A 12,303-nucleotide genomic window follows, 5' to 3' on the forward strand; every position below is an offset into this window, starting at 1 on the left:
TTTCAGCGTATTGACTTTTGGTTTTTAAAGATCATAAACCTAATTTTTCTTCTGATTGTTGTTCTGTGTAGACCGTGGAGATGAACAGATGAGTCTTTGTGGGTTACATGTGTTCCATTCATCCCTACCAACAGGTAAGGACTAGTGACTTATACCTGTCCCACCTCTGCACAGTGCTTTGTAAACTGTTTTCTTCTTCTTCTTCTTTTTTTTTTTTTTTTTTTTGGTTTTTGGGCCACACCCGGCGGTGCTCAGGGGTTACTCCTGGCTGTCTGCTCAGAAATAGCTCCTGGCAGGCACGGGGGACCATATGGGACACCGGGATTGGAACCAACCACCTTTGGTCCTGGATGGGCTGCTTGCAAGGCAAACGCCGCTGTGCTATCTCCCCAGGCCCATAAACTGTTTTCTTCTTAACTGCCTTCTTGTAACCTCAACAATGAACCTTGCTTTTCTTTTCTTGTCTGTCCCATACCATGCGATGCTCAGGGTTCACTCCTGGCTTTGTACTTAGAAATCATTCCTGGCAGTGGTGTGGGAACCATATGGGATGCTGAGGTGGAACCTGGGTCCACTGTGTGCAGAGCAGGTGCCCTCCCTGCTGTACTGTCTTGCCAGTCCCTGTGTAGCTCCTTCACCCCCTCTGTAGGCTTCTCTATTTTTTTTAACTTCCCACTGAGAATGTGTGCCATCTCCATCTCAAGATTCCGCTGCTTCTTAGCTTTGCACAGTGCTTTCTAAGAGGAAGTTATTTTGTAGTCTTCCACTTAGAACACCTTGTCTCCTTCCCTAGATGAGGCAATGTTGACCTCCTGGAACTGAGAATTGATATTTGGGGAGCAAATACATGTATGCATGAACATGTAAATAGATGTACAATAAACCTATAATAATCCTGGGAGGAAAGCCAGACCTGGAGAAAATAACTCACATTTGGGAAAGACCCATTTACATCCCAGGCTTTCCCCTGTGATAATAGCCAAATTTTCTTGAAAACTAACTCTCTCTCTTTCTCTCTCCTTCTTTTCCTCTCTCTCTTCCCTCCCCTATAAGTAAATTTCTTTAAATATAATTATTTCATTTCATTTAAAAAAGTCTAGAAAAATGTTCACTGTAAGGTAAATGACTACATTGTTAATATTTAAAAATGTTTGTTTCATTCCCTTGATCCCTTTTTTAAATGGTGAGTGCAAAGATTGGATTTTTTTTTAAGGTAAGGTACAGTGTATACTTTAGAAAGTACCAGAGGTATTCATTAACGGTTACCTAATTTTGTTACTCATCTGCAACCATGCAGGATTTTAGAACAGTTCTCAGTGACTGACCAGTTCTTTTCTTCTCCTTCCTGTTTTCCTATAGGAAATTTTCTACTGAAAATTCAGTAGTTTACTTAAAACTTGAACCAGACAGCAGAAAAATAGGAATCTAGTTAGTTCCTTAATTTGGGGAGGTGTTGGGGTTACTCCTGACTGCACTCAGATATTGCTCCTGGTAGGCTTGGGGGAACATATGGGATGCCAAGGCTAGAACCTGTGTCAGTCCCCAGTTGATCCCAGGTCAGCTGTGTGCAAAGCAAATATACTATCACTCCAACTCCAGTCCCTTACTTTTTTTTGGGGGGGGGGGCATACCCGGTGGCGCTCAGGGGTTACTCCTGGCTATGCACTTAGAAATTGCTCTTGATTGGGTTGGAGCCGAGGGACAAGCTGTAGTGTAGAGCATTTGTCTTCCACATGCTAACCTAGGACGGACTGCAGTTCCCAGCGTCCTATTTGGTCACCCAAGCCAGGAGCGATTTCTGAGTGCATAACCAGGAGTTACCCCTGAATGTCACCGGGTGTGGCCCAAAAAGCAAAAAAAAAAAAAAAATTGCTTCTGGCTTGGGGGACCATATGAGACACCAGGGATTGAATCCAGGTTCATCCTGGATCAACCATGTGCTTTAGTACTAAAGGCAAATGCTTTACTACTGTGCTATCACTCTGGCCCCAGTTCCTTAATTTTTTAAGTGATCTTTATTTTTTTGGTTCTTGGGCCACACCTGGTGACGTTCAGGGGTTACTCCTGTCTATGTGCACAGAAATCGCTCCTGGTTTGGGGGACCATACGGGATGCAGGGGGATCAAACCGAGGTCCAACCTAGGCTAGAGTGGGCAAGACATATGCCTTAGCGCTTGTGCCACTGCTCCTGCTCTCTTCCCCCCTCCCTTTTTTTTTTTGAGGAGAGGGCCCCACACCCACATGCTCAGGGCTTAATCCTGGCTCTCTGCTCAAAGATCACTTCAGCTTGCCCTGCTTGCGACTGACCTAGGTTCAATCCCTATCACTCATCTGGTTTCCCCAGGACCTGCCAGGAGTGACTCCTGAGTACAGAACTAGGAGTAAGCCGTGAGCACTTATAGTTGTGAACCCTCCCTCCTCCCCCCACAAAGGAAATATATACATATTCAATTTTTCTTTGAAGTAGGAATGAGAAAAAGTAGGAAAACCAGTATTAAAAGGGTACTAAAAGGCAGCACTGGGGCCAGGGCGATAGCACAGCGATATGACATTTGCCTTGCACGCAGCCAACCTGGGGTAGATCTGGATTCAATTCCCGTATCCCATATGATCCCCCATGCCTGCCAGGAACGGTTTCTGAGTAACCCCTGAATACCTCCAAGTGTGATCCAAAAACCAATAAATAAATAAATATTAAAAAATAAAGGCAGCACTGTTGCATCACTTCTCTCCTGGTCTCTTTGTTCCAACATGGGGATTCTATTTTGTTCACTATGCCTATGTGTGGTTTCATATGGAGGTGTGGCTTTTCAATATTCATGGTAAGTCCTCTATTTTGCTATCCAGGTTACCTTTTGAAACAGTATCACATTTAACCATCCCTAAAACTTCACTTTTTCTTCGTGATTTGATAACATAAACTTCATTATTTTTCATATGAATATGTGTCTTAGGTGTGAAAGACTTGAAAGTTAAAGATGACATCTCATTGAAGGTGACACCTGTTTTACCTGCCCTTACCCGTGCCCTGCTTGAAGCAAAAAAATTGTGTACTGAAGAAGGAATCTGCCCAAACAGCTTAGTCAAGAAAAGCCTTCAGGAATTATGCAAGGTGGATAAAAGCCCCTCACTGGCTACTGCACCACAGGATGTAGAAAACGAGTTGGTGACCATTGGCAGTGTGCCTGGTTCTCTGGATCTGGCTCCCATCGCCAAGAAGTGCCCCTCACATTCCCTAACTCAGCTGAGGTCTTACCTTTCCAATCCTAATGGTTATGTTTTGGAAGTATCTGCCGCTCTGGATTTATTGGCAGGGCATCCTCTGTCCCCCTGTATCTCAGATGGAATTTGTGATGCTGGGTTCTCATTAGCTAATACTCCGGATCCTGAACTCCTCAAATCGGAAGTAGGAGGACAAAAGCTAGCAGAAAAGAATTCTGAAGAAGCAAGCCAGAGAACCAAGGTTCCACTGGGGCTGGCATCAGCTGTGAGAGTTCAGCCTAAGAGAAAAGCCAGCACCCCCTCCACAGCACAGAGTGAAAAGGTGAACACATGTCGTCTCCCCACCAAAAGAAGTGCTGTTGTGGCCAAGAAGGCGTCTGACCTCGAGACCACTGTGAAGCTCGTCAAAGGACCTTGTCCTCAGAAGCGGAAGAGAGGTAAATGGGTTGTGTGTGCCTGCACCAGGTCGTTCCTGTGTGTGTGTGTGCACACAGCTTGCAACACCCCTTGAGCTTGGTAGAGATGCTGACCTTCCTTGCAGGCTCAGGAAACTTTGCCAGGTAACAAGATGGAAGTGGCAGAATGGGATAATAGCTTGAAAACCCACTTGCATGGGTAAGAAGATTTAGCCACAGTTCTTTTTTTTTTTTTTTGTTTTTGGGCCACACCCTGTGACGCTCAGGGGTTACTCCTGGCTATGCGCTCAGAAGTTGCTCCTAGCTTCTTGGGGGACCATATGGGACGCCGGGGGATCGAACCGCGGTCCATCCTAGGCTAGCGCAGGCAAGGCAGGCACCTTACCTCCAGCGCCACCGCCCGGCCCCAATATATCATTTCTTTTTGTTCTTTTTTTGTTTTTGTTTTTGGGCCACACCAGCAGTGCTCAGGGGCTACTCCTGGCTATCTGTTTTTTTTTGTTTGTTTGTTTGTTTGTTTTTTGTTTTTGGGCCACACCCATTTGACGCTCAAGGGTTACTCCTGGCTATGTGCTCAGAAATCGCCCCTGGCTTGGGGGAACCATATGGGACGCCGGGGGATTGAACCGCGGTCCTTCTTCGGCTAGCACTTGCAAGGCAGACACCTTACCTCCAGCGCCACCTACCCGGCTAGCCACAGTTCTTTCCCACCACTCTAAGGCTTTGGATAAGTGGAAGAGGTGGGACTGGCTAAATGGGTAAGGGGTAAGGTTCTTGCCTTGCACTTTTCAGACATTGGCTCAGTCCCTGAACACTCATGCTCCTGGAGCACCTTCAGAAGTGACCTTGAAGCGCAAAGCCAGGAATAGGTCCTGGGCATAGATGTGTGTGGTATGGTCAAGAAACCACCACCACCCTAAAAGTGGGAGATGCAGGTGGAGGTTCAGAGACCTTAAACTGCTAACTAGAAGGTTATGTGATGGCTCAGTGGTACTGCACACACTTGATGTGTGAATCCCTAAGGTCTAGACCCAGTGAAAACCCCCAAATCAGAGCAGGGGGATTCCTGAATACTGCTAGGAGTGAGCCTGGAGCAGAAAGCCAGGAATAAGCCTGAAGAGCCACCAGGTGTGGCCCCTAAATAAGAAAAAAGTTTTTGCTGCTGTTACATGGCTTTTGAAATGAATTCCAAACATTACTTTTTTCTTTTTCTTTTTTTTTTTTTGGTTTTGGTTTCTGGGTCACACCCGCAGTGCTTAGGGGTTACTCCTGGCTCTATGCTCAGAAATCACTCCTGGTTGGGACTGGTGAGGTGGCGTTAGAGGTAAGGTGTCTGCCTTGTAAGCGCTAGCCAAGGAAGGACTGCGCTAGCCAAGGAAGGACCGCAGTTGGATCCCCCGGCGTCCCATATGGTCCCCCCAAGCCAGGGACAATTTCTGAACGCTTAGCCAGGAGGAGTAACCCCTGAGCATCAAACGGGTGTGGCCTGAAAAAAACAAAAAAAAAAAAAAAAAGGAAAGAAAGAAATCAGGGCCCGGAGAGATAGCACAGAGGCGTTTGCCTTGCAAGCAGCCGATCCAGGACCAAAGGTGGTTGGTTCGAATCCTGGTGTCCCATATGGTCCCCTGTGCCTGCCAGGAGCTATTTCTGAGCAGACAGCCAGGAGTAACCCCTGAGCACCACCGGGTGTGGCCCAGAAACCAAAAAAAAGAAAGAAAGAAATCACTCCTGGCAAGCATGGGGGACCATGTGGAATGCCGGGATTTGAACCACCGTCATTTGCATGCAAAGCAAATGGCTTACCTCTATGCTATCTCTCCGGCCCTGAATTCCAAACATTTCGCAAAAATTTTAGCTAACTGTATAATAGGACCCAAACTTCAGCCACATCCTTTTATTCCTTTTGTAATCTGTGCTGTTTTATTTTTATTTTTCTGTTTTTGTTTTTTTGTTTTGGGGCCACTCCCAGTGATGCTCAGGGGTTACTCCTGGCTATGTGCTCAGCAATCGCTCTGGCTTGGGGGACCATATGGGACACTGGGGATCAAAGAGAGATCCATCATGGGTCAGCCGCATGCAAGGCAAATGCCCTACCACTGCACTATTGCTCCAGCCCCTGTGCTGTTTTATTTTTATAAAGTTATTACTCTGGTGCTTTTCTTCTTTACCTGATAGAAACATAAGAGTTATCTTTAGCAAGTCCATTTTTTTTATGTTTATGTAAGAACTTTTTTTTTTTTTGTACTTGGTTACTCCTGGCTCTGTGCTCAAAGTCACTCCTGGAAGACTTAGAGGAATATATGGGATGTTAGTCAATTACAAACCCAGGTTTGCAAGGCAAACACTCTTCCCACCGTGCTATCACTCCGGCCCCTACCCTATGTGAGAACTCTTGTTTTTATTTTTGTTTTTATTTTGTTTCTATTGTTTAATTAATTTGTTTAAAGAAAATGCATTACATAGTTGACATAGCTGATTAATACATTTTTAGGAAGGCCAAAAGCAACATGTTTTAGAAAAATAGAAAATTGAAAGAAAACTAAAGAGATGAAAGAGAAAGGAAGGAATATTTTTTGAAAATTGTTGACTCACAATGAATTCATTGAAGGACCAGCAGAAAGTTTAGTAAGCTCTTTTTGTTTAAAAAAAAAGGATAAGAGTTTTTTAAAAAAAAAAAAAAGTAATAACAGCGTGAGAGTGGCAATTGTTATTGTTGCATAAGCCCAGCAAAATATGGGTAAGATAAAAATATGTATATAATGGGGCTGGAGAGGTGGCACTAGAGGTGAGGTGTCTGCCTTGCATGGACTAGTGTAGGACAGACCGCGGTTCAATTCCCCAGCATCCCATATGGTCCCCCCAGGCCAGGAGCAATTTCTGAGTGCATAGCCAGGAGTAACCCCTGAGCGTCAAACGGGTGTGGCCCAAAAACCAAACCAAAAAATTATATATATATATGGGGCCAGAAAGGTGGCACTAGAGGTAAGGTGTCTGTCTTGCAAGCACTAACAAGCGCTAGCATAGGATGAACCGCGGTTTGATCCCCGGCATCCCATATGGTCCCCCCAAGCCAGGAGCGATTGCTGAGCACATAGCCAAGAGTAACCCCTGAGCGTCAAACGGGTGTGGGCCCCCCCCCCAAAAAAAAATATACACACACACACACACACACACACACACACACACACACACACACACGGGTAAGATGGGGGAAAAAAATTCTTGGCCTAAATACAAGGAGACCTTACTCCTGAAGTTTTCTAGCATAAGATTGACTCTGGGTTCCAGGCATACTAGGTTATCCAACCTCTGACATTCTCTATGGTCATGGTGAAATTTTTTTGCACATTAGCTGTTGTTGGTGTACAGTTTCTGTAGTTAAAGATTCTGGTTTCTGTGCATTTCCTTCATCGAAGTCAGGATGATGTGGAGCTTCCTCTAATTTCACCTCACCATTAGATGCTGAGCGTCCTGCCCTGCAAGCAGGTTGTTGCTGTTGCTGAGTCATCTGAGTGTTAAGGGAACACTCCTTGGAGTAAGTCAATGCCAGGGTCTTCCCTGGTAGAGGTTTGCTTCCTGGTGATATAGACAATTGTAGTTGTTTCCATAGATGGTCAATGATTCAGGGTTATATGGGCAATGCCCATTCTTCTGAGACCTGAGCCAAGTCATTATGCCAGTGTTCAGGGTATAAGGCCCAACTGCATTACAAAATTTGTGTTCCTATCTCTATTAGATAAGAACTTGTTTGCATATTTAGTATTTTCCCATTTTAACATGCCTATGCAAAAGAGGAACAATGCCACAATGTAATATTGGTGCCTCTGGGGAGCCAGGGGAATAAGTCCAACAATCCCCTTAACTTGGTTCTAACATGAATTCTAAGGTGAAAGACTCTTCTACCAGAATTCCTTATTGAACAGATCACGAAGAAAGAAAAACAAAAAAAACACGAATAAACCTTGGGCACAATTGTCACTGTATAAGACGATATTCAATAAGTTATAGCGGTTAAGGGAATACATCTAAGATATTCAAAGGAGATATGTAAGTCCCTTTTATGTCATTAGAAATAGTCGGGAGGAGGGTGCTGAATACAGGATGCCACTTTGGTCTGTGATTTGGCCTTCTGAAGTCTGCAAAATGCAGTTCCATATCAGAAAATACCTTTGAGTAGGAACTAATCAGAATCCTAGTATGGTAGCAACCACAGTTACACAGTGAAGGAAGGTGGAGAACAGGAGGCTGCTGAGAGTAGATAAGTAGGAACAGAGTACTGGTTTCTTCTCAGTCTGAGAGTCTATTTTTTCACTTTGGTAGCTAGTTGGCAGCTAGTTTGGGGATAATTATGTGCTTTGTGGGGAGTCAAGAACTGAGGGAAAAAATGGTTAAATGTGAGGTAATAGGCAGTGGGATTGAGGAGTAAAGGACTAAAAATGAGCTTCTGGATGGAGAGCCAAGGGAGGAAGGAAAGTATACAACATAGACGTTCTGTATATGAGAAACAGATTAAACCCAATGATATCCAAATAATTGTCTATAATTTCTATAATTGTGACCCTGCGCGGTCTCACATTGGGTGTGGGTAGGAAAGAAAGTTGCCTCCGACTTTCTGAAGCCAGCCCCTCTTGTGTTCTTGTTATGCCATTCCTCATGCTAGCAGAAACTCGAGGCTCCTAGGAAGGAAAGAGATCCTTAAAGAGCTGAGAGCCAGAAGTTTACCACCCCCACTCTAACCCTCCCTCCTGAGCAGGCAGGAATTGGGGAAAGCCTGGGGCCAGCACCCACCTCACTGGTCCCCTGGGCATGCAGCCCTGGAGTTCAGGAGGAAGGAGATGGAAGGGGCACAAGGGTGACCCAAGCCCCGTACCCCTCCTAGGCCTGGTTAAAAAGGCCTTTGGCATGGAAGAGGCCTGCCATTCCCCATGCTGGCAAAAGCTCCCTGCTCCCAGGAAGGAAAGAGATCTTTAGAGAGCTGGAAGCCCAGAAGTTCACCGCCCCCATGCTAACCCTCCCTCCTGAGTGGGCGGGAATTGGGGAAAGCCTGGGGTCTGCTTTAAACTCCTCTGGGCACTCTTGTTTTTAAAGCATAGGATGATAAAATTCCCCTGATTTTATATTTTACTTTCCATTACTAAGATAACACAGAAAGCAAAAAAAAAAAAAAGAAAGAAAGAAAGGGAAAGGATGCTAATATGTCCCCTTGTGGAACATAGTCTTTTCTCCCAAAGGTGCTGAAGTGCTAGCGGCACAAGTTGTACCAACCACAAGACGGAATCCGAAAGACCAAGGTGCTCCCATCCCTAAAGAAGTGCCAGTGGCAACAAATTCTAAAAGAGCAAGGAAGCAAGACAAATCGACAGTCACAGCTGTTCTAAAGAATAAACTGCCCTTGCAGAAATCTTCGAAAAACCAGAGGATAAATCAGACTCCCAAAGTCAAAACGCCACCTCAGCCCGGTAAGAAATACTTTATTGCAAAGGCAGACACTACCATGAATGAGATTGCAAGATAGTATAACGAAAGAGTGGGCACTGTGAGAATCTACAAATCATTCTGCTGTGGTCTTGGATTTCCCAGTCATAATTGGAATAGCACCTTTGTTTGGAATTTATTAAGTCTGAACAGGACATATTGACGAGTTAAAGTGGTCATTTGATAATAATGAAATTTATGTGTTTCTGTTCTTCAGTTTCCTGGAAGAGCCTGAAAAGCTTTGGTAGTAGTTCCTCCTGAAAGATTTGAAAGAATTCATTAATGAGGGCCCGGAGAGATAGCACAGCGGTGTTTGCCTTGTAAGCAGCCGATCCAGGACCAAAGGTGGTTGGTTCGAATTCCGGTGTCCCATATAGTCCCCCGTGCCTGCCAGGAGCTATTTCTGAGCAGACAGCTAGGAGTCACCCCTGAGCACCACCAGGTGTGGCCCAAAAAAAAAAAATCATTAATGAATCCATCTGGGCCTGGACTTCCGTTTTTGGGAAGACTTTTGATTACCATTTTAATTTTTTCATTTCTTTTGTTTGTTTGTTTGTTTGTTTGTTTTGGGCCACACCCGGCACTGCTCAGGGGTTACTCCTGGCTATCTGCTCAGAAATAGCTCCTGACAGGCTCAGGGGACCATATGGGAGGTTGGGGTTTGAACCAACTACCTTAGATCCTGGGTCGGCTGCTTGCAAGGCAAATGCCGCTGTGCTATCACTCTGGCCCCTTTTCATTTCTTTTTGTTTTTGAGTCACACCCCGCAGTGCTCAGCGGTTACTCCTGGCTCCACGCTCAGAAATTGCTCCTGGCAGGCCTTTTCTTCCAGGTCCTCTTGTGACATAGAGTTTCTCAAAGTAGTCTCTGATTACCCTTTGAATCTCTGTAGTATCTGTAGTGATCTCCCCATTTCATTTCTGATTCAGTTTATTAAGTTTTTCTCTCTCCCTTTCTTTGTGAGCTTTGCTAGTGGTTTATCAGTCTTGTTGATTTTTTTCCAAAGAACCAACTTTTGCTTTTATTGATCTTTTGAATTGTTCTATGGATTTCCACTTCATTAGTTTCTGCTCTAAGCTTTATTTCTTTCTGCCTACCTACTTTTGGTTCATTTTGTTGATCACTTTTAATTTTATAAGTTGTGTCATTAAGTTATTTATGTGGGCCCTTTCTTCCTGATGTGTGTATGCTTATAAAGCTATAAATTTTCCTCTTAGTACTGCTTTTGCTGTGTCCCACAAATTTTGTTTTTTTTTTTTTTGTTTGTTTGTTTGTTTTTTGTTTTGTTTTTGGTCACACCTGGCAGCGCTCAGAGTTTACTCATGGCTATATGCTCAGAAATCGCCCCTGGCAGGCTCTGGGGACCATATGGATCACTGGGATTTGAACCATCGACCTTCTGAATCCAAGGCAAATGCCTAATGTCCATGCTATCTCTCTGGCCCACAAATTCTGATAATTTGTGTCTTCGTTCTTATTTGTTTCCAGGAATCTTTTGATTTTTCTTTTGGTTTCATCTCTGACCCACTGGTTATTTAGTAGTGAGCTGTTCAATTTCCAGTTGTCAAAGTTTTTCCTCTGTGTCTGTTTGTAGTTCATTTCTTTTTTTTTTTTTTTTTTGGTTTTTGGGCCACACCCAGTGATGCTCAGTGGTTACTCCTGGCTATGCGCTCAGAAGTCACTCCTGGCTTGGGGGACCATATGGGACACCGGGGGATTGAACCGCAGTCCATCCAAGGCTAGCTCAGGCAAGGCAGGCACCTTACCTCTAGCGCCACCGCCCAGCCCCTGTAGTTCGTTTCTAATTTCAGTGCATTATGATCTGAGAAGGTTGTTTGTGCATTTTCTATCCTTTTTTTTTTTTTATGGAGGTATATTTTATGGGCCAGCAATGTGGTCTATCCTGGATAATAACCCATGTGCATTGGAGAAGAATGTGTATCCAGTTTTCTGTGGATTGAGAGTGTTCTCTCTCTCTCTTTCTCTCTCTCTCTCTCTCTCTCTCTGTAGATAGATAGATAGATAGAGAGAGAGATAGAGATAGAGATAGAGATAGAGAGATAAAGCTACTTTCTTCTATTTCTTCTTTAAGAGCTAGTATATACTTGTTAGGTTTCATGTTGATTGACCTGTCAAGGGGTGACAGGGTGGTATTGAGTTCTCCCATTATTATTGTGTTGCTACTGATGTCTTCTTTTAAAGGTTCCTCTTTGGGTGCATATATGTTTAGGGGTATTTCTTTCTGTTGTACATATCCCTTGATTATTTTAAAATATCCATCTTTGCCCCTTATAGTTGTTGTGTCATCTATTATTTGACTACTCCAGCTTTTTACTCCTGGCTCTATGCTCAGAAATCGCTCCTCGCAGGCTCAGGGGACCATGTGGGAATCCAGGATTAGATTTTTTGAGTTTGCTTCCATGATTGTCCTCCAACCTTCAATTTTTATTTTTATTTTTATTTTTTGGTTTTTGGGCCACACCCCGTGGTGCTCAGGGGTTACTCCTAGCTGTCTGCTCAGAAATAGCTCCTGGCAGGCACGGGGGACCATATGGGACACTGGGATTCAAACCAACCACCTTTGGTGCTGGATCGGCTGCTTGCAAGGCAAACGCCGCTGTGCTATCTCTCCGGGCCCTAAATTTATTTCTTTTATTTCTTTTTTTTTTTTTCCAACCTTCAATTTTGAATCTATGTTCTTACTATTCAGATGTGTGTGTGTGTGTTTTGTTTTGTTTTGTTTTGGTTTGTTTTTTTGTTTTTGGGCCACACACAGTGACGCTCAGGGTTTATTCCTGGCAATGCGCTCAGCAGTCACTCCTGGCTTGGACCATGTGGGACGCCAGGGGATCGAACCGTGTCTGTCCTAGGCTAGCACTGGCAAAGCAGACACCTTACCTCTAGCCTCACCTCGCTGGCCCCCAGCGAAGCAGAATGTTGGATTCAGCTTTTTTTAAAACTTTTTTTATTGTTAAATTATCTTTATTTAAACACCGTGATTACAAATATGATTGTAGTTGTATGATTACAGTCATGTAAAGAACACCTCCCTTCACCAGTGCAAGATTCCCACCACCAGTTTCCCAGATCTCCCTCCTCCCCACCCCACCCACACCTGTACTCGAGACAGGCTTTCTACTTCCCTCATTCATTCACATTGTTATGATAGTTCTCAGTGTAGTTATTTCTC

At 44.3% G+C, this 12,303-nt stretch overlaps 1 protein-coding gene across 1 annotated transcript in view; it reads left to right on the plus strand.

The window, feature by feature from the left end:
- Positions 1-12,303, plus strand: part of TASOR2 (transcription activation suppressor family member 2) — a 71,398-nt gene that overhangs the window by 37,501 nt on the left and 21,594 nt on the right. The window contains exons 12-14 of the mRNA XM_049777525.1: positions 72-134; positions 2,955-3,659; positions 8,870-9,097. Coding sequence (XP_049633482.1) covers positions 72-134; positions 2,955-3,659; positions 8,870-9,097 — 996 coding nt within the window. The remainder of the gene's footprint in view (positions 1-71; positions 135-2,954; positions 3,660-8,869; positions 9,098-12,303) is intronic.

This window comes from Suncus etruscus, chromosome 7 (assembly GCF_024139225.1).
Source record: "Suncus etruscus isolate mSunEtr1 chromosome 7, mSunEtr1.pri.cur, whole genome shotgun sequence".
NCBI classification, from domain to species: domain Eukaryota; kingdom Metazoa; phylum Chordata; class Mammalia; order Eulipotyphla; family Soricidae; genus Suncus; species Suncus etruscus.